Source organism: Medicago sativa, chromosome 7, assembly GCF_051527215.1.
Source record: "Medicago sativa cultivar Bolivia chromosome 7, Bolivia_mono, whole genome shotgun sequence".
Classification (NCBI taxonomy): domain Eukaryota; kingdom Viridiplantae; phylum Streptophyta; class Magnoliopsida; order Fabales; family Fabaceae; genus Medicago; species Medicago sativa.
Genome location: NC_140755.1, coordinates 97002668 through 97024723, shown reverse-complemented (window position 1 = coordinate 97024723; position 22056 = coordinate 97002668). Strand labels below are relative to the sequence as shown.

Sequence of the window (22056 nt, the reverse complement as noted above, 5' to 3'; positions counted from 1 at the left end):
ATGCAATATCAAACAAACAGTCATTGCGTGACTCAATGGTTAAACCTACCATTGGTTTGCCTCACAATCCTATGTTCAAATCTGTTTGGACACTATTTTTTCGCATATTAATTTTTTCGCACACGCCACTTGGGTTTATATCATCGGGGAATGTTAAAATGTGTTTTAAAGGCACATATTTTAGGACATATGTTAAAGAACTTAATGCAGTAACAAGTCTTAAAGTCGTGCACATAATGTTTCAAAAGTCAAAAGAACGTTTATATCAATACAAAATTGCTTCTTTTGAAATCATTAACGCATGTCCTTGAGACACAAGTTAACAAGACCCTATGTCATTAATTTGATTTAACCATTGCTTCTTTCTCAAAAATCCAAATAGTAATTAGACATTTACACTTCAACTTCGGCTACACAAATGAAAATTTCTAGCTAGTTGCAACTTAGAACTAGATTTTCCATTTCGGATCCTCCTGCTGTTGGATTTTTGAAATAATGGCAATTAATTGAATGAGGGAAAAGAAATATCATCATTTGGCATAGTTGTCGTCAGGTTCTGCAAACATTGAAGTAAGATGACAATTGATTTTATGGAAGCAAAGCATTGAAGACTATAGTTAATACATACAACTTTAATTAAAGTGAGACGGGACCTTCATCATCATGAGTCGCTAGTCTTTGCATATTTTGAGTATAGTTATTTTATCAAAAAATAGAGATGCTTTTACGTGAACTTGTGATACGGTATTAACTTTAACATTATTGTTCTGTTTAGTTTGATAGAAAATAAACTGAGATATATAAAAAGAAAAAGAAAAACGTAAAATGGTTGTCTTGTTGTTTGATATAATGAATAATACAATGTCAATAAAAATTGATTCAGTTCATAAGGATTTGAATCAATATCATGCAAAGATGTAGATTTAACTCTTGCGGTGATGATATTTTTGACTTTGATGATTCGTAAGTACTTTTATAAATGCTTTTTGAAACATGATGTTAACCTTTAACATTATTGTTCTCTCAAAAAAAAAAAACCTTGATGAGCTGCAGGACCTAACCATAAACTTTTTGTTAACCAAAATGTGACAAATAATTTTTTTTAGGAGTAGTGACAAATGAAATTATTGTTTCTTTTTTTTTTTCTGTGTAGAAAATAAAATAAAAAATATTTATGAGATTAAATAAAATATATAAATAAAAAATCAACTCTTTTTTTTAAGGAAAATAAAAAATCAACTCAGAATTCAGTTTTTAGGTACACATTTAGGTTATTAAAATTTATTATTTTATTAAATTTTCATCACTTAAACCAACTCAAGGTACTAAATCTTTCACATTACTACCGATAAACTCTACCACCTCTACTTAAAAAATTTGGGCTGCATTATAGGCCCAACTGAAGGTACTTTAAAAGTTTTTTTATGTGCTTTAAAAATGATGTACTTTAGAAATTAAAGACAAATAACCTTAAAAGTTATTTTCCTTGAAAAAAAACAAAACTTTAAAAGTTTTTTTTTTCGACCAAAAACACCCTTAAAAGTTTTATATAGGTAGGGGTGTAAGTGATTCGGTCAAAACCAACGAAACCGAAAGTCCAAACCGAACCAAACTGAAAAAATATCCGACCTTGTTTGGTTTGGTTTGAAACCGATCCGAACCAATCGAAACTGATCTAGTTTGGTTTAGTTCATGGTTTTTCATTTCGAGATCCGTGAAACCGATGAACCAATCCGATGATAACCACACTTCTTATTTTACTAATATTATCCTACCTCACATAAACTTATGGTTAGGCCCAAAATTAAAGTCCAACATAAAATAGTTTTTAATCCATTCATTTTCTCTCATCTTTATCTCATGTCATCAGTCAGCCCCTTTAATTGAAGAATGATGGATGGATGAATCTTGGATCATATGTATGAAATATTGAGTAAGGTTAGTTATAAAAAGTTGTTAGAAAAATAGAGAAAAACAATGAAATACAATTATACAAAGTTCTAACAAATATTTTGTGAGAATATGAATTTTTTTAATTGTATTTTTAAACAAACCGATCAACCGAACCAATCCAAACCAAACCAAACCGATTAGTTTGGTTTGGTCTCTTTTTTGAAAAACAGTGAAAACCGAACCATTACAAACCGATGAAGGTTATATCGGTTCGGACATTTTTTTGACTGAAAACCAATCCAAACCGAACCGTTACATATAGGAATTGATCTTACAAGTTTTTTCTTTTTTGAGGATTTGCTACCCTATTTTTCTCTTCAAACCCCTCCGTTTTTAAAGTATTTTCGTAAATACTCTCACATACGGTGACTCATGTGTGGAGGTAACTTAGCTGATGACTGATAGCTGATAGCTTATAGCTGATGACTGATGACTTATAGCTGATAAGCTAATTGAAGTGTTTGGTAAAATTAGCGGTTCAACTAACTGATAAATGTAAAATGACATAAAAGGACATTCTTAATTCATAATAAGTATTAATAATTTAGTAATTTAAAATTATTAATTTAATATCCTCTCAAAAAAAAATTATTAATTTAATATATTTTTTATATATAATGAAATTAATTTTTATTTGCTAAAATTTTATGCTCTATTTTTTATTTTATTTAAGTGTTTATACTTACAAAAACTAAACATAATAATGGAATGTATTATTTAATTTTAAAAAAATGAAATGTATTATCATCTATATGTATTTTTTTAACGATCTGTATGTATTTTTTTTTAAAGATTAACAATCTATATGTATTATTATATACCAAAATTATATAGGTATTTGTTTCCAAAAAAACTACATATGTACTATCTATACTTCTTTAAAGAAGATGTCCTTGAATAATAAAAACTTTCTACGACTATACGCTTTTTTAAAGGATTGTACATTATTTTTTTAGAGGTGGACGATTATACGTATAAAAAACGATGGAGTCCATTTTTTTTTTATAATGCATGTTTATCGAAAAAAAGGGATAATTATTGAATTATTATATTTATTTTGAATCATTATGAGTGCATTCAAAATGTCAAAAAAGTAAATGACTGCATTTATAACATACACAATTTATTTTAAATTACAATAGAGTATAAAGGGTAAATATGGATATTAATTAAAATAACAAGGGTAATAATGGAAGAAAAAACAAAAAGCTATAAGCTATAAGCTCAAACGCTACTTGGAGTAGCTTCTGAAAAATAGCTTATAAGCTCTTTGAAATTCGTGAAATAAGCTATAAGCTCATTGTAAAAAAAGTTACCAAACAGAGCTTTTTTTGTCAAATGAGCTTATAAGCTATAAGCTCTTTTGGTGGCCTTACCAAACAGACGATTTGTTTGGCTTCTTTCTGTTCAATGAAATGTCAGAAGATTTTACATTGTATTGTATCGCAACAATTATACCCACAAGCCACAACCTTATATTTTGTGTGAACTGTCCATTTTGAAAACTTATTGTGGCAGCTCTATCGTCTGACTCCCAAGCCCCTCCATTATGGAAAACAATATAAAAGCCCTAACTAGATTTTAGGGAGGGAGAATGAGGGAGAAAAAAATTACAGTGTATATAATCTATCACAAAACATAGTGAAATATATATATAGTGGTGGTACAATATGGATTGTGTATAGTCATAATAATTAATGTGACACACGCAATCACACATCTCGATTGTCCGATCAATATTAGATGATTCAAATTTAAAGTTCAATTTGTTATATTTTAAAAAATCAAAAAGTTTTTAAAATCTTAACCGTTTGATCTTGATCGGATGAGTAAGATGAATGCATATAACAGGGGCAAATGCATTATATAGCTTGGTGTGGCTATAACCACACCAAATTTTTCCCAAATTAAAACTATTTACATGCGAATGATGTCTATAATATGAATGTTACAAGTTGGTGACTCATTTTGTTCTATTTTAATATTTGTTAAAGTTACAAATGGATTTGGATTAATAAAATTAGCCAAAAAAAACTACTAAAATTATTTATTTTAAATTAAATAGTACATAATTTTTTTATTTTATTTGACTACTTTTTATGACTATTATTTTAGTCACACCAAAAACTTAGGCTTAGATCCACCTCCGACATATTATCAGACTGTCTCTAAACCAAATATGTGGTGGTGCACAATAGAATTTGCACAAGTTCGTGCAGACAAAATTTCTTTAGAGCGAACATTTCATTTTTTTTTTTTTTTGAAATTAAGATAAATGCAAAATTTCAAATCATCAAAACCACACATAGAATGTTAAAACAATCACTCTTCTGAATTTACTTTCACTTTACGTAAACACTTCTTGTTTTGAACCAATTAGAATGCCTAATACCGTGAAGCCACGTGGATCCAACCCATCGGTACAAGACGTACCACTCTGAGGGAACACACTAGTTTTGGTGTGGATCACCGTATTGGAACACACCCACTTCTCTCCCTTACACACTGCCTCCGAAGGTTCCATGATAAGGTGCCTCATTTCACAGAAGCCATTAGCGCCTCTTTCTCCTATATAAAGGTGACTCAGCGTCACCTTGAAGGTACAATTCATATTCTCACATAGACTCACACATATATATATTCAACCTCATTTTTCATACCGACTGGTGTTGGAGTGCTAACGTGCTTGCAGACAACTTTCGATCTACTGTGGAAGCTACACCGTCGATGTACTGAAGCATCACACATTACTGTTGCCTTTATCTGATCGTTACCCGATATATCACTTCTTAATTATTTTGGCCAAACAAATCACAATTTAAAAGAGTGGTAATTTATTTTACAAGATTAAAGAGTGGTAATGTTTAGTTTGACATTTCTTAATCTAAAAAAGATTTGACATTTTTCTCTCTTACTAGTACTCGTGCGTTAATTAAGTTTTTAATCCCTATAAATATTAACAGTTTTGTTTTTAGTCTCTACAAAATAAATGCTGATGAAAATTTTTGACAGGGACTAAAATGCTGATGAAAATTTTTGACAGGGACTAAAATGCTGATGGATATAGGGACTAAAAATGTTGACGGAAAATTTTATAGAGACTAAAAAGTACGATTTTATTTTATAAAGACTAAAAATAAAATTCTAAATATTTATAGGGATCATTTACTTAATTAACACTTTATTTTTTTGCGTTGATGCATGTTTGAAATCACCCAGTAACGCAATAAAAGAAGGTGTGTTGTTGTGCATTTTCCAAAAACGCAAAAGGGCCAACCTGGGATAGTGAATTGTGCTCAGACGTGCATTTAATGCAAAACTACAGAAAGCAATGAGATGAGAAACACAATTTATAGAGGAAATTATTTCAATATTAAATTTCTCGGAAAATGAGGGTGTCATTGTAAGGTCATTACCTCACTAAATAACATTGTTTATGGCATGGATGGAGTACTCAACATTAAAGTTTGCATCCCGGATTGGTTTCCCCCAAGCTCTTAATTACTCAAGTAAAACCTGCTGTGTGTTTATTTGTCTTCAAGAGGAAAAAATCATGAGTTTAGTGGAGTACTATTTGGTAAAGGGATATTGCAACATAGGTAGAGGTGGAGTTTAAACCTCAACACTTTATTTTTTTTCATTTTAAATGTGAATTTCTAATAGCTAGATTACTTGACTAAAAAAAATAATTGAATCAAATTTATTTTTTTGGGTAAATAAACGAAATGAGAAAGCATTATAAACTCACACATAAAAATAAAAATGTCGGGGTCGAAATTCCGATTATAGTGTAGTGTTCGATCTAACAATTTTCATGATTTTGTGGTTGAACCAGCAATTTAAATAGCAGTATTACTTTCTTCTTCCCTTAATATAGGCATTCAGTTATTTTATTTATAATAATAAATTGAGAAATGATATTTGGCATCAAATACGGTATTCTTTGGTTTTTATGTGTCATCCTAACGTTTGAAGAATTTTTTTGAACTTCTTCGGATTGTCTTAGGTTTAGTTGTGTTGTATCAATATTTCGAGGCACTTTGAGTTTTCTTCACTATAACAGGTTTGGTCTTTTGATGTGTATTAAGGGTTTGTGCTGTAATTTTGAGAGGGTTTACAAATATTTTGTGAAGGTATGCAGTAAGTTTGAGAGGGTCTACAAACATTTTGTAGAGAGATTGTGGATAGTTGTCTTTTTTTTCTTCTTCTAATTGTCTTTTGTAGACGTGACTCGTATATCTACAATGTCTTATAAATTTAGTCGAAGATGTGATATCTTGATTTTTTTTATCATTAATCCGTTATTATTCTTAATGTTCATTCGAACTGAACCAACCCTACCAACATTTTGAATATAAGTTTATTTTTTATAAAACTTTTCAAATTTAATCTACAAAACAAGATATCAACAAATAGTATTAAATTTGTGCTTGCCTTCCTGGATATTTAGAAGCTACTATGCGTAAAATTTTAGGTTTACTTGGGGAGTATTTGTAAAATGGATTTTTTATATTTATTTTATAGAATCCAGGTTTAGAAACTTCGATCGGTGCTTGCATAAATCATAGGCTAGGAATCTAATGTTTTAAGTCAAAACAAAGCAAGTTGAGATAGGCATAAGGGGACACTAGAATTTGGAGTTAGCAACCTATTAGTAATTTATTACTTACACTTTTCTCGAAGTTTGGTTTGGTGAAGGTATGCAGTAACTTTGAGAGGGTCTGTAAATATTTTGTTGAGAGATTGTTGATAGTTTGTCTTTTTTTTTTCTTCTCTTCTAGTTGTGTTTTGTCAACGTGATTCATATATCTAATGTTTCTCATGAATTTTGTTAGAGATGTGTTATCTTGATCTCTATGATTTTTTTTATCATTAGTCCGTGATTACTCTCATATTCATCCGAACAAAACCAATCCTACCAATATTTTGAATAAAAGCTTATTTTTATAAAACTTTTCAAATATAATCTAGTACAAAACAAGATTTATAGAATCCAGGTTTAGAAACTTCGATCGGTGCTTGACATAAATCATAGGCTAGGAATCTATGTTTTAAGCCAAAACAAAGCAAGTTGAGATAGGCATAAGGGGACACTAGAGTTTGGAGTTAGCAACCTATTAGTTCTTTATTTCTTACACTTATCTCTAAGTTTGGTTTGGTTTTCTTAATTTGTTTAAGTTCGGTGATCCCAATTTCACATCTCAACCATTTGTTTATACTGCATGCATTTTAATTGATTGTAACTAGTAACGGCCTTCTATTTTGTAAAAAGAAAAGGAACACATGCATGTTAAAATATATATTGGTCAATGCATATATTAAAGAATTATGCTAGCAACATACTCTCTAATTGGTTGGATTTTAAATGAATCCTACTAAATTTATGCGGGTATATATGATTTAGCCGGGTCCATTTAAATTTCAATCAATTTGAGAAGCTGTGTTGAAAGAATGTGTTGCTAACACTCGTCTAAATTAAACGCATTTTGACGTGGCGTTGAAAAATAGCAACATATGGTAAAGTTAAACTAATTGAAACTGCATGTGGCAGTGATTTTGTTTTTGAATTTGAATAGCTAGCTCTGTCTTAAGATAAGTTAGAGGTATAGTTTAGATTCACTTGCAAGGTACAAAACATTGAGCACAAACTCACACAAATGACAAAACTAGTATATTTTGAAGACCAATAATGCACTTGGTTTTACAAGTATTTTCATTTTACTATTTCGAGGGAGGATAGAGAGGGACTTTTGTAGGTGCTGGATTTAGTAAAGATATTTCATTGTTATTAATAAAATCATGAGGGACAGCAAATTTAAAGAGTGTGTTCCTTTCATCCTCTCAATAACATGTCGCCTCTCTTGTTTTTTACATCAACCACTAGTATTCTTGAAAATGAGTGACAATGATTTCAGTTCTTTAGCACTATTAGGTGGATAATTCAGGATAATGATATGAAATTATTCTGTGAGATTATTATTAAATTATTGTGAGAATTGAATCTATATACCATGAGTATAAAGGAATTGAATCTATTTTGTTTTAAATACAAATTTGGCTTTTAGAATACAACTTTTTTTTCAAAAAATAAAATAAAAAATAAAAACATACAAAAAGAATATAAAAACTAAACCAACAATAAATTGGTCTAAATAGTAAGGGATTTTGAGCCCTTCTACAAATAGTTTACAGTTCAATTTCTATCTGGCTTCCTTGTTAGAGATTAATTATTGTTAAACTTGGTAGAAAATTAGTACCAATAATATGGAAATAAAAAATATATAAAAACTGAAATTTAGATATGTTATACAACTAAATAAAATTTTAAATTAAAACAGATTTCATACAGTAAAAAAAAGCAGATTGACACCATGTTTTTCTGCTGGTCTGAATAATTAAATTTGTCATTTGCAAAGCTGAATTGAATGGCAGATTTTTTGTATGATTCCTAAATCTTGCAGTGAAGGCAGCTAAATATTAGATTCGAAAACATGAATTCCATTTCAAATTAAATTGAGACATAATATAGATAGACTAGAGACATATAGAGTAGAGACAATGTTTTTCAACACAAGTGGTGTGATATATATAGATAAAGGCTTATATAGATTCTGAGTTTCTTTCTCTGGCCCAATTAGACCTTGCATGATAATGTTGTTGCAGTTGCAGTTGCAGGTGCAGAGGACGTGAGTTAAGCAGGACCATTCCAAAATTCTGCGCTGGATTTGTACCCATCATTTGATAATGACTACATAATTCAAAACTAACGGCTCTGATCATCCTCATATTTTCCAATGGTAGATGTCCCACTTGTGGGGTAACTACGTACGTAAGTTTGAGTTGCACACAATCACTGTTTTTTTGCTGATATGTGGGTATTTCCTACGTAATTTTTTTGTTGTTTAAAATAATGAGGCGATAAAACTACACACACAAAGTGTGGTAAAGAGGGTTGTTATGAACTCGAGTCGTGTTCCAACATAGCAAATGTTTTCATATATTTTTTTTACCATCCCACAAAAAATGTAAATGTAGTTACAAAGTGTAAGAATTTATTTCAAAAATTACTATTTAATACATGGAATACTTCTCGTTGAGTATGAGTTATAGGTAGTGTCAAATGGGTAGAGGGCGAGGGAAGATAGCGAGTAGGGTAAGGTTGGATCCAAATGAATTGTAATATTCAGAGTGTCACTTATTTCGCAAATAATTAATCATGTGTATCTCATCTAGACCAAGCATATTGATGTGAGGTTTTACAAGATCCGAGAGTTACATGCATTTGGACAAATGTTACATGAAAACGTTTATATATACTTCATATAATGCAAATTTGTGACAAATTCAAGTTGCTACATGTTTCTAAGTGTTAAGAAGGAGTTGAGAATAATCATAAGTAGTGCAAGTAGGCATGGGAAAGTGAGTGTGGCGAATGGAGTAAACTTCACCTCTGCCTTTGTTGTTTGGCCTAACTGTTTGTTTACGGAGTGAGTGTGCACCCCCTCAGTACAGTTCAGATCAGTGTTGTTGTATTATGAACCGTAGTATTTATATAAGATTTGTAAATTGTCACTATTCCATTCAACCAAAGTAATACTTATAGGAAACTACATTTGCTTTGTAGTCAGCGAAGTATGCATAATTGAACGAATTTTGTAACCAAACATCATCATGTGTTCATTGTTTTACGACTTCCCTTTCTTTACTAACAAATATTATATAATTCCAATAAAAACTCTTATTTTTTTAATTCTTTAATAAGTGTTTGAAACTGATCAAGAATAGAAAATGAAGGCTTTGGTTGTGGTTGTACAAGAAGTTTGAATAAAAAATTCAAAAGAAATAAAAAATAAACAAAATTAATTAAAAATCAGCTATTTTTTGTAAAACTTCTGTTTTTTTTGTCTCCCCACTTAACAAAACCTTTGCCATATTTAATCATTGGTAGGACAACAAGTTACAGGTTACCCGCATGGAAGTGTGTATGTCATAAATTATTGAATGCCGTTGAAGCAAAACACTAACCTAACAATCTACCATATTCATAATACAATAATATCGTACATTTATTAATTTCTATAAATAAAGTCATGTTCGGATAGAAAAATAATGTTCAAAATGAGAAAAGAGGATACACTGTCTATCTCAGTGAAAGCAATAGAGGATTTGCTGTCATATAGCTACATAAAAAAGTATATAGATTTACAAAAGATAATGACCATACATAAATGGTACGCATGGCATAATTAATCGAGACAAAATTAGAAATTTCCACAACTATTTCTTCACATTCAGTATCAAAAGGAAATAGAAAGTGACCATCTCAAATACTCAAATCAAATATACCCTCGCACGGTTGCATTTTCAACCACACGTGTGACCACTAACACAAACTCAAATAGACATTATCTAAAAGAGGATTCGCACTCACATAGTCAATAGTCAAGAGTCAAGACATCGATGATCATTCAGTCAAGATCAGATGATCTTGAAACAAATGCAGATTATACTTCTGATTTTATTATTCAAAATATCATTCTACTATATGAATGCAAAGAATCTCGACGTGCAAATAACCAAAGACTAAAATAAAAGAGTGAAATTAACATGAAAAATCATGAAACAAAAAATGTTACTTTATAATACACTACCAGGACCATTTGGTATACATAATTAAAATCATTCCCCTCAACCTTAAATTAAGTACTTGAAGACGAAGATGAAGTTGAAGCTTGAGTTTCTGAAGCTTCAACTTCATCTTCGCAATCAATCTCCTCCCTAACTTGTTCTAACAACAAAGAAGAACTAGGAGTATCAACCTCATCCTCGCGAATTTCCGAACAAGAAACACAACGAGTGCTATAAGAGGAAGACAAAGAAGAACTATAAAACGATAAAGGAGAAGAAGGAGAACGAGAAGACGAAGAAGATGAAGTAGAAAATGACGACGAAGTTGAAGCAAATGCAAGACCAACCAATAAATCAACAAAAGCACCAACAATATAGCCATGATTGATTTTCTCATTGACCTTCAAATACCAACTCAAAAGCTCTTGAAGACCTTCCCAATCTTTAACATCATGAGCTTCTACTATTTCCTCCATAGACTTTCGAAAATCGATATAAGGATCTCGAGATTCCATAGATAAAACTACACTGTCTTTGAACGGCAAGCTTTGAGTTTCACCACCTCCTATTGCAGCAGCTTTATTATTAACCTCTAAGATGGAGTTGGTCTCATCTGGCTCGAAGAAAAACCGATCAGAAGATAATCCTCGAATCACAGTTTCGATGGAATCAACTTGTTTGGATTCTTGATCATTAGAAGCTTTTGAAAAGCTAGAATCACAGTTTGGAGAAACAGTGGAGAAAGATTCAGAAGCTTCCAAGTAAACTGAGTTAATGGTTTTGAAAGTGTCATCTTTGTTGATGTTATCAGCTCTAAAAGAGAGTGTTTTTGGTTGGTGACAATATGGCCATGGCCATGATGAAGAAGATGAATATTTGAGTTCTGTGTTTTTGAGAAGAGAAGAGATGTTCAATGTTTTTTTCTTCCCCATCTCTATAGTTTTTTTTTTTTCTTCTTAGGGGGAAGAAATTAAAGAAGGGATGGGAAATGAATAAATTTAGTTTCAAATGAAATTTGAAGGTTGAGAAGAAATGAGTATTGAAGTTAGATTGGGGGCATTAATGGCAAGTCAGATGTGGTTATCTGCTTGTAGGGGGAAGATTTTAAAGATGTGGTGGGACAATTTAGAGAGCTGTACATTACTTGCTGGGGTCACCTTACAGTAGTTTCTTATTTAATTTTTACAGGCTTTAGAAGTAAATGCATGGACAATACTACAAATATTACAATTTTTAACATAAATTTTTTGCCTAAAAAAACATTTCTATTTATCCTGTAAAATAACATATTTTTATTAATTTGTTGAATATGAAACATTTTTATTATACTTTTTAAGTTTATAAATAACGAAGTGATTGGACTCAAGTAGTATTAAGGAGTTCTATGTAAATAATTCTAAAGAACGCTAAATTAAAATTTTGAATGAAATAATTATTAGTTCGACTTACTTATTTTCTAGTCAAATTTTAGATTATGAGTGTCTCTTTCTCTGGAGAAAAAAAACTGTTAAAACCCTAAATGACATATTACATATGTGTGTGAACTGAATTAAGGAGATAAATATAAGCAGACATGTCATCATATAATCTTTCAATAATAAAAAATGTTGATGATAATTTTTTTTAAGAGAATAAAGTGTTGATGATAATTTGTACCAAAAAAAAATGTTGATGATAATGATATTGAAAGAAATGCTAACATGTACCCTTAAGCACATGTTTATTTTTAAGAAATAAGGACACATATTTTTTTTTGGTAGAAAATATAAGGACACATATTAAAATACCAAAGATGAAAATTATGTATTTGAAATTGTGCCGATTTATGTTTCAAACTTTTGATAATAATGTTTTTTAATAAATAGATACTATTGGTATGGATAAAATGTTAGCATGACCTATATTTTTATCCATATAAATATTTTACATTTATTTAACATTAAAGGATATCAAACCCCATAATTGAATTTAGTGAGGTAACTGCGTTACGCAGTTACATATCCTGACTGTCCGATCTAAAACTGACGTACGCGGTTGTTTATAGTTGATTTTGACAGTGTTTGATATGAACCCTTCAATTCAAAATCATTGGCTGCAAATAGAAACAATGTGTAACTATGTGTTTTTGCAATTCAATATTAAAGGATATCAGTCTTGCTAGGGTGTTCACCCACTACTAGAAAAATCGATTTTAGAGAGGGTAGCAATCCGTCACTAAACTACCATTATTCCCTCACTAATGAATTTAGTGACGGATTTAGTGACGACCGGTAATCCCTTAAGAATATTGGCCTTGCTAAATATTAGTGAGGGATTTTGGTTTCCGTCCCTAATTGACACGGATAAAATCCCTCACTAATTATATAAATTCGTCACTAAAATATGAACCATAAATGTTCTAAAACTAGGACAAATCCGTCAGTAATTAGTGAGGGATTCTTGTTCCCTCTATAATTGTGAGGGATCATTCCAACACTTATTACCAATATTTCCGTCACTAATTAATGATGGATTGGTTTTCCCTCTCAAATTGTGAGGGTATATTTCATCACTAATTGTAATGAAACTGAATTCCCTCACAAACTACAAACAAATTTGATTCCATAACTAATTAGTGAGGAAATTCAAACAGAAAATTGTATTATTGATTTAATATTCAATTTCCTACCAGATTTCATTAATTAATTATATTAATAATGCAAATGCATTTACTATATTAAAGCATAAGAAATACAATTAAAAACACTTGATAAATTGTCTTCATACCCATCACATACATTCATCACCGTTTACAACAATTGTTCAGCACTCTCAAAATACATAGAGTCATAAGGAACCTCTCAAAATAAGTTTCATAAGAAACACTTCCAACATTTTTAATGGTACTACAAGTAGCAACCAAGCTATCAAAATAACCATATATTATACATATTATATATCTATATATCAAGTAGATGGATGTGGATGTAGATGACGTTGAGAGACCATTTCCAATTTAGTCATTTGCTCCCTAAGAAAACAGAATTCACACATTCAAACTGGTTAGAATGGATTACTGATCTTAGCCTCTCTGCCACAATAACCACTACTGATAGCTCTACGTGAAAAAATGTTCTGCACCGACTACAATTTATCCAACTGATTAACTGCAATATTAATTCAATTTTGATTGTCTAATTAATTCGCCCTATTGGGCCTGGCCCTCATCTAATGTTTTTTTTCTTTCTAATAAGAGATCTAACACAAGAATAAAAAAATCATCATAAATTAATTATACATGTTCACCATGTTGCATATAAATTATTGAGCTCTGTAGTGGAATGTACAAAGAAATACCTTATTTTTTATCAACCTATATGCGCCATTGACTAACAATTTTTGCTATATCTCTATTCTGGCTTTGAACGGCAACGTGCTATGGGGTCCAACCTTCCTGAGAGATTATTAATAGTAAATAACCAATATACAACAAGTAAAACTGAAGAACTTATTTATAGTTAGAAAATGCTTGTGTTTATAAAAACGCTCACATTATCTGCCACATTGACACCAACGTTGTATTTGATCAATAATTTCATAGTTTGCTTTGCACCAATTTGAACTGCATAATGAAGTGGAGTAGCTCCATCCTGCCATATCAATAAATATAAACACATACTCACACTTGCAGAACGCAGTCAACAGTATATGAACATAAGTAATTTATCCACACCTTATCCTTGACATGAGGACTTGCACCTTTCGGAAAAAGATGGCTATAAGTGCAGTGAGACCTTCATGTCGATCAAATTATCTTATTTACAGCTAGGCAAATATTATGTAAAAATTGACATACATATAATATAAAAAAACGCACCTTATTCAGGAAATCAATATCATGACCACTTTCAAGAAGCTTGTCCATACTAAAAATCTGAAATGATAAGGCAAGAGAGTGCAGTGGGCTCCATTTTTCCTGAATACATCAAAATAAGAGCTCAAATGCAGATAAGAACACAAGACTCTAGGAGAGACAATGCTGAGTTATAGACTTACAGATGATAGGTTCAAGTTGGGATGTGCAAAAAATGGTACCCCCAACTAAGCTTCGCAAGATTCATAATTACCTCACATATTCAGAACCCTTTTTCATGCAATCATCAATTATTATTTTAGAAACCAGAATAGATACACACTAAACATACAGCAGCCGCAGCACAAAAACAATGAAATAAACCTATAACTGAGCACCAACAAGCAGACTGCAGCAACAACACAAGGCTGACAACCACAAACAAACATCCAACAGTGACAACAGCCGCGACAGATTGCCAAAATAGATGCTGCTGCCCACCAGAAAAACCGTAGGCCAAGGCACAGACAACTACCAGCCACACACCTACAAAACTCAGCCACCAAAGCTAAGTTGTTTATATCTGTATATCATTTCCTCAAAAAAAATCTATATATCTATATACATAACTATAAGTATACAATACAGACACACACAGAGATTGTTGAATGTCTGTTTACATGACTATAAAGTTTGACCATTGTTTATATTTTCATTTATCTCTATGGACTATTGAATGTGAAATATTTATCTCTAATTTTAGTTTGAGAATTTATTAGATTATCAGATGGTTTCTTCTCTTTCAATTGGTTTTCAAACACACTTTCTTCATTTTTTTAAACAAAAATCCAATGAAATATCATTATAAACAACCAAATTGCAGGACCTATACAATAATCTATAATCTAAAACAAGTCTCATACTACCAATCTTCAACAAAATCAAAAGTTATATAATCCAGTCTTCAACAATCAGTCAAAATCCAAAATTGAAAATCAAAATCAAAATTAATAACAAACAGAAGGAAGAGTTTGGATTCACCTGTTTCAGAGAAAGTGAGTGAGCAAGTTCACTGATTCACTTTTGGATTCAGAAAGGAGAGTGAGTTCACTGTAACCCCCACAAAACCCAAATCAGATTACAATAAATATAAAAAATTAATAAATAAATATAAATTCTTAGATTGAGAGAGAGAGGTTACTGTGAGTTCATCGATGAGAAGGAAAGATTTTAGTGATGGAAATTCTGAGTTTCACTGAAGATTTGAGATTCAGCGAAGATTTGAAGAAACGATATTGGGAGAAGGAAGGATTCAGTGAAGATTCGATTTTAGGAGTGAGATTCAGCAAAGATTTGTGGTTTACGAGTTGATTTGAGAGAGGTTCAGAGAAGAATGTTACTAAGGAAGGATTCGATTTTCATCTTTGAGATTCGATTTGAAGTTTTTAGAAGGAAGGATTCAATTTTGAAGGAAGGGTTCAATTTGTGGGTTCAGTGAATTTGGGGGAAAATTCAACTTTGCGTGGGTTCTGCGTTCAGAGGCAAATTTTTGGGGGAAAAATTTATTTTAGGGTTTGTGAGAAAACAAAAGAGGGGGAATGTTTTAGTATGAGAGGAGCGAAAGCCAAAATCTGAAATAATTGGGGGGAATAATTCAGTTTTTCATTATTATTATCGATAATAATTAATTTATGAAAATTGTTTGTGAGGGATTAATTTCCTCACCAACTATTTAGTTGACATTAGTGATGGATTTAGTGAGGGAAACATTGGAGAAGGACCAATTCCGTGTCAAAGTCCGTAACAAATATTCAGCTAATCAGTTTAGGGATGGATTTAGTGACGGATATTTTGTGAGGGATTTTTTGTGAGGGATGTTTAAACCATTCCCTCACTAATATTTGGCAATTCAATTTTTGTGGTTAACATAAGAATCCGTCTCTAAATCCGTCACAATTAGTGAGGGAATTTTGTCCTTCCCTAAAATCCGTCTCTAATTTGCGTTTTTCTAGTAGTGACCTTTCATTTATTTGCATGAAGTTATTATATATCATTCAAATGTATAACCTTATATTCAACAAAATTATTCAATTATGTTGAATCCTTGAACTGCGATTTTCATTGTACAGTATAGTGTTTATTTACTACAGTCTTCAGGCTAAATTGAATACTCTCAACAACCACATTTAATACAAAACCATAAACCAAATAACGTTATAGCTAGACGTTGGTCGATACTCCATCAATCTGTTTTGGGCGGGAAGAAGTACTTGTTTATACCTTACCGGTGAACTTGAAATTAAGTAGGTTTTCTTCAAAGAGATTGTGTATTGCCTTTTATGATCTGGTGATCCAACTCCATTCTAGCAACTAGATACTACTTATGATGCATAAGAAAATAGAGAAAGGTTAAAGTTTTGTTTAGGGTCGGACTAGTGATTTTCAATAGTAAGTGAGGTCAAAAACAAATGTTAATATATGAGACATTTTTTGTCTGCATATGAGGTATTTTTTTATTTTTTTAGTTGGTGGATGGACCTAAAATGAAAGGATTTAGTACCATCCCTTTTGCAACGACCCTGGTCTTATTTTGTGATTTGATAATAAAATGTGGCAAATGTCATTAACGGTGGATCAATTTGAAAATTCCGTAAAAGAAAAATGCTAACAGTACACACTTTAATACATTATTTCAAAAAAAAACATATTTTTTTAATACACTCTATCTTTGATTGATTAAAATTTTACATGGACTCCATATTGGGAAAAACCCAAAGTCCCACATCGGATAGATAAAACTATTGAGAAGGGCTTATAAAGAGGAGGCAATCCTCACCTCACAAGCCGGTTTTGTATGGATGAGTTAGTCCCCGATTTTCGTTACATGGTATCAGAGCTTGTCGAATTCAAGGGCAGCCTAAACCCATTCACACTCCAAGCCCAAAGAGTGTTGGGCGTGAGGGGGGTGTATTGTGAAAAACCCAAGTCTCACATCGGATAGATAAGACTCTTGAGAAGAGTTTATAAAGAGGAGGCAATCCTCACCTCACAAGCCGGTTTTGTATGGATGAATTAGACCCCGATTTTCGTTACACTCCATCAAATCATATGGGTCATATATAAATTTGATGAGACTCGTATAAATTTTAATCAATGAAAAGGAATATGTTAAAAAGTGTGCATCAAACCATGTAATGCGCATTATCATACTTTTTTTTTTTTTAACGACCATTATCATACTTAAAAAAATTTGCCTGCGGCTGATGTCGCCATTTTAAGTAGAATTTTGGGATTCTAAGCATCCTTATGACCATAAGTCACAATTTCAGTTGTAAGGAAGACTATCTATATCTACCATAAGCTTCAACTTACAAAGAGCAATACTATATGATTGTTAGAATTTTGAATAATTTTCAATGATCAGTTCACCACATATATAAGAAACATTAAAAATGAGTTGTATTCAGCTTTAAAATTATCATTATCTGGTCTGCTATATACATAATATTTATATATTATAATGGGATTTTATTTAAAAATTTATTAAGTGTAAATTGTCATTGTAAGTAAGTTAGTTGTACGCTTACGTCTTATGAAAGTCCTCTGTTTCTAAATTTTCTATTGTTAATCTTTAAAACATAATTATAAAGGATTTTACTAGAAGCCACCCATGAAGGTATCTTTTAGCAACCCACACCTTGAGGTGTGATTTCCACTTTTTAGTTATAACTTTACTAAAAGACACCTTCATAAAAATTAGTTGGTGTCTTTTAGCAAATGCTCATAGAATAAAAGACACCTTCATAAAATGTGTCTTCTAGCAAAACCCAATTATAAAGTATGAATGTATGATGATGTGACAACATTAGGAGTGTACAACAGTTTATGAGACAGGCTCAACAACTTAGAGAAGGTTCAACATTTTTTTTTAGGGACGAGGAGGAGGTTCAACATGATGACTCAAACTAACACAATTGTATTTTATTTAAATTCGTTCAAATTTGAGTCCAATCGTTTAAATTTATGATGGTTCAGGTAATAGGTTCATGATTCTAAACCCGTAAACAACAAACCCTATACACATTAAAAAAATAATGAGATTTACGTTTTTTTATTATATAAAAGATTGTTGATTAAAAAGTGTTTCGAATTAATTTCAAGTGTTAAAATTTTAAATTATAAAATTTATTTTAAGTGTTAATTTTTTTATCAAATAGAATATAATTGATTTGGTTCATATTTGACAGAAAAAATACAAAATTTTGAACAAAATCCAAACCAATGATCATATTTAAAGTTTGAAATTCTTTCTATGGATATACCTTTACATTTTTTAATTATCACATGTTTTCATTTCATTTACACTATCAAACACATTGTAACAAAAAAAAAAAAAACACTAGCAAACACATTTCACATGTGAAACAGTCAAATGATAAATTCTTCTCTTATATAGCAATATTCTCAAGTACTGAAACATCTCATATTAAGATAAATTCCAGTGTCTGTGAAATGAAACAACAAAGAAACAAAGGAATTAGAGAAAGGCACTAAGGTCTCATGTGAGTAACACCAAGTGCATCAGTCAACAACAGATGACTAATTTGAGAAATTTAGTGTACATGATATATTGCATTTACTATCATACGATATGATTTGAACGTGCCTCAACATTATCAAGCCATGTCCTACTTAGATCTTACTCTTAATCAAACTCTTATAATCAGGTTTAATAGGGTCTAGGTTTGGCTAGGAACTACAAATTTGACTGGATAAAAATTTAGGTCGAGGGAAAGTCAACTGTAAGTCCTCACTCATATAGACATTGGGCGCAAGACCCAAATCCCCTTAGAACTTGGTGGGCCAGCTAGGGCCCATGTACACAACTTGGAATATCCTTGAACATGGGGACCAGTTGGATAGAAAAGACCCCAAGCGTCCGAGTCATGCCCCTAGCTATGCCTAGCTAGACAATCTTGATTAATGATTAATTATAGGCTAAAATATGATATTGGTCCCTGCAAAATAGGTCAGTTTTGGTTTTAGTCCCTGCAAATTTTTTTTATGGTTTTTGGTCTCTGCAAAAATAGGCCAGTTTTGATTTTAGTCCCTGCAAATTTTTTTATAGTTTTTGGTCCCTGCAAAAATAGGTCAGTTTTGGTTTTAATCCCTGCAAAAAAATTTTTTTTATTGTTTTTGGTCTCTGCAAAAATTTTTGTTTTTGAAAATAGTCTCTGACCCCAATTATGTGATGATTTGTCACTTTCGTGCATATGTGGCATACGTGCTTACTTAATAAAAAGAAAATTATTTTTTATAATTTATATAACAATAATTATTTTTTAATTAAAAAATAATAATAAAACAGATACAATAATTATTTTTTAATTTATAAAAGTGACAAATCATCACATAAATGGGGTCAGTGACTATTTCCAAAAATAAAAATTTTTGCAGGGACCAAAAACTATAAAAAAAAATTGCAGGGACTAAAACCAAAACTGACCTATTTTTGCAGGGACCAAAAACTATAAAAAAAATTTGCAGAGATTAAAACCAAAACTGACCTACTTTTAGGGGTGTTCATGGTTCTAAACTGCATTGGAACTGAACCACATTAATGGATACAATTCAGTTTTTAAAACCACTTTAAAAAAAAAAACTGGTTTATTTTTCAAACCAGTTCCAGTTCGGTTTAAAACCGGTTCAGAACCGGTTTACAGTTTTGAACCGGTTTATTTATTTCGAACCAGTTTCGAACCGGTTTACAGTTTTAAACCAGTTTTTGAACCAGATTATTCTCGAACTGGTTTTCAAACCGAATTTTAGTCATTGTTTATTAGGATATCCTTTTTCAAAACAACTTATTTACGTAAAACAGCTTATTAGGATCTCCTTTTTCGAAATAACTTATTCAAAAAAGCTTATTTACGTAAAACAGCTTATTAGGATCTCCTTTTTCAAAACAAATTTTTCAAAACAACTTATTTATGCAAAACAGCTTATTAGGATCTCTTTTTTCAAAACAAATTATTCAAAATAGCTTATTTATGCAAAACGACTTATTAGGATCCCTTTTTCAAAATAACTTATTCAAAACAGCTTATTTATGCAAAACGGCTTATTAGGATCTCTTTTTTCAAAACAACTTATTCAAAACACCTTATTTATGCAAAACAGCTTATTAGTATCTCTTTTTTCAAAATAACTTATTCAAAAGGGCTTATTTATGCAAAACAGCTTATCAAGATCTCTTTTTTCAAAATAACTTATTCAAAAAGGCTTATTTACGTAAAACAGCTTATTAGGATCTCCTTTTTCAAAACAACTTATTTATGCAAAACAGCTTATTGGGATCTCTTTTTTCAAAACAAATTATTCAAAACAGCTTATTTATGCAAAACAGCTTATTAGGATCCCTTTTTTCAAAATAACTTATTCAAAACAGCTTATTTATGCAAAACGACTTATTAGGATCTCTTTTTTCAAAACAACTTATTTATGCAAAACGACATATTAGGATCTCTTTTTTCAAAATAACTTATTCAAAACAGCTTATATATGCAAAACAACTTATCAAGATCTCTTTTTCAAAATAACTTATTCAAAACAGCTTATTTATGCAAAACAGCTTATTAGGATCTCCTTTTTCGAAATAACTTATTCAAAACAGCTTATTTATGCAAAACGACTTATTAGGATCTCTTTTTTCAAAACAACTTATTCAAAACAGCTTATTTATGCAAAACAATTTATTAGTATCCCTTTTTTCAAAATAACTTATTCAAAACAGCTTATTTATGCAAAACAGCTTATGGGGATCTCTGTTTTGAATAAGTTATTTTTAAAAAAGTGATCCTAATAAGCTGTTTTGTGTAAATAAGCTGTTTTGAACAAGTTTTTTTGAAAAAAGAGATCCTAATAAGTCGTTTTGCATAAATAAGCTGTTTTGAATAAGTTTTTTTTTTGAAAAAAGTGATCCTAATAAGCTATTTTGCGTAAATAAGCTGTTTTGAATAAGTTATTTTGTAGAAAGTGATCCTAATAAGCCGTTTTACGTAAATAAGTTGTTTTGAATAAGTTTTATTGAAAAAAGATATCGTAATAAGTTGTTTTGTGTAAATAAGCTGTTTTGAATAAGTTATTTTGAAAAAGGAGATCGTAATAAGCTGTTTTGCATAAATAAGCTGTTTTGAATAAGTTATTTTGAAAAAAGTGATCCTAATAAGCTGTTTTGTGTAAATAAGCTGTTTTGAATAAGTTTTTTTGAAAAAAGAGATCCTAATAAGTCGTTTTGCATAAATAAGCTGTTTTGAATAAGTTTTTTTTTGAAAAAAGTGATCCTAATAAGCTATTTTGCGTAAATAAGCTGTTTTGAATAAGTTATTTTGTAAAAAGTGATCCTAATAAGCCGTTTTACGTAAATAAGTTGTTTTGAATAAGTTTTTTTGAAAAAGATATCGTAATAAGTTGTATTGTGTATATAAGCTGTTTTGAATAAGTTATTTTGAAAAAGGAGATCGTAATAAGCTGTTTTGCATAAATAAGCTGTCTTGAATAAGTTATTTTGAAAAAAGTGATCCTAATAAGCTATTTTGCGTAAATAAGCTGTTTTGAATAAGTTATTTTGTAAAAAAGTGATC

General features: G+C 30.7%; 1 protein-coding gene and 1 long non-coding RNA gene across 3 annotated transcripts; both read right to left on the bottom strand.

Annotated features, from left to right (window-relative positions):
* Positions 1-10537: 10537 nt before the first annotated feature.
* On the bottom strand, positions 10538-11674 carry LOC146910821 (transcription repressor OFP13-like). Its single transcript, XM_085726714.1, has one exon. It carries the CDS (start codon positions 11511-11513, stop codon positions 10653-10655), a length of 861 nt encoding a protein of 286 aa, XP_085582840.1. The 5' UTR covers positions 11514-11674; the 3' UTR covers positions 10538-10652.
* Positions 11675-13327: 1653 nt separating this feature from the next.
* On the bottom strand, positions 13328-15753 carry LOC146910820 (uncharacterized). 2 transcript variants are annotated; one of them, XR_015019331.1, is made up of 9 exons: positions 15615-15753; positions 15455-15523; positions 14798-14959; positions 14617-14704; positions 14438-14536; positions 14294-14354; positions 14112-14210; positions 13918-14014; positions 13328-13591 (listed from the first exon to the last, which is right to left on the bottom strand). It is a non-coding gene; the product is annotated as an uncharacterized LOC146910820 (long non-coding RNA). The 2 variants fall into 2 exon arrangements; XR_015019332.1 differs by lacking the exons at positions 14294-14354; positions 14798-14959; positions 15455-15523; positions 15615-15753 and having other exon boundaries at positions 13370-13591; positions 14617-14755.
* Between the last annotated feature and the right edge of the window lie 6303 nt (positions 15754-22056).

What these genes read in the sequence shown, in the direction of transcription:
- LOC146910821 (XM_085726714.1), bottom strand. Translation starts at nt 11,513, where the DNA reads ATGGGGAAGAAAAAAACATTGAACATCTCTTCTCTTCTCAAAAACACA.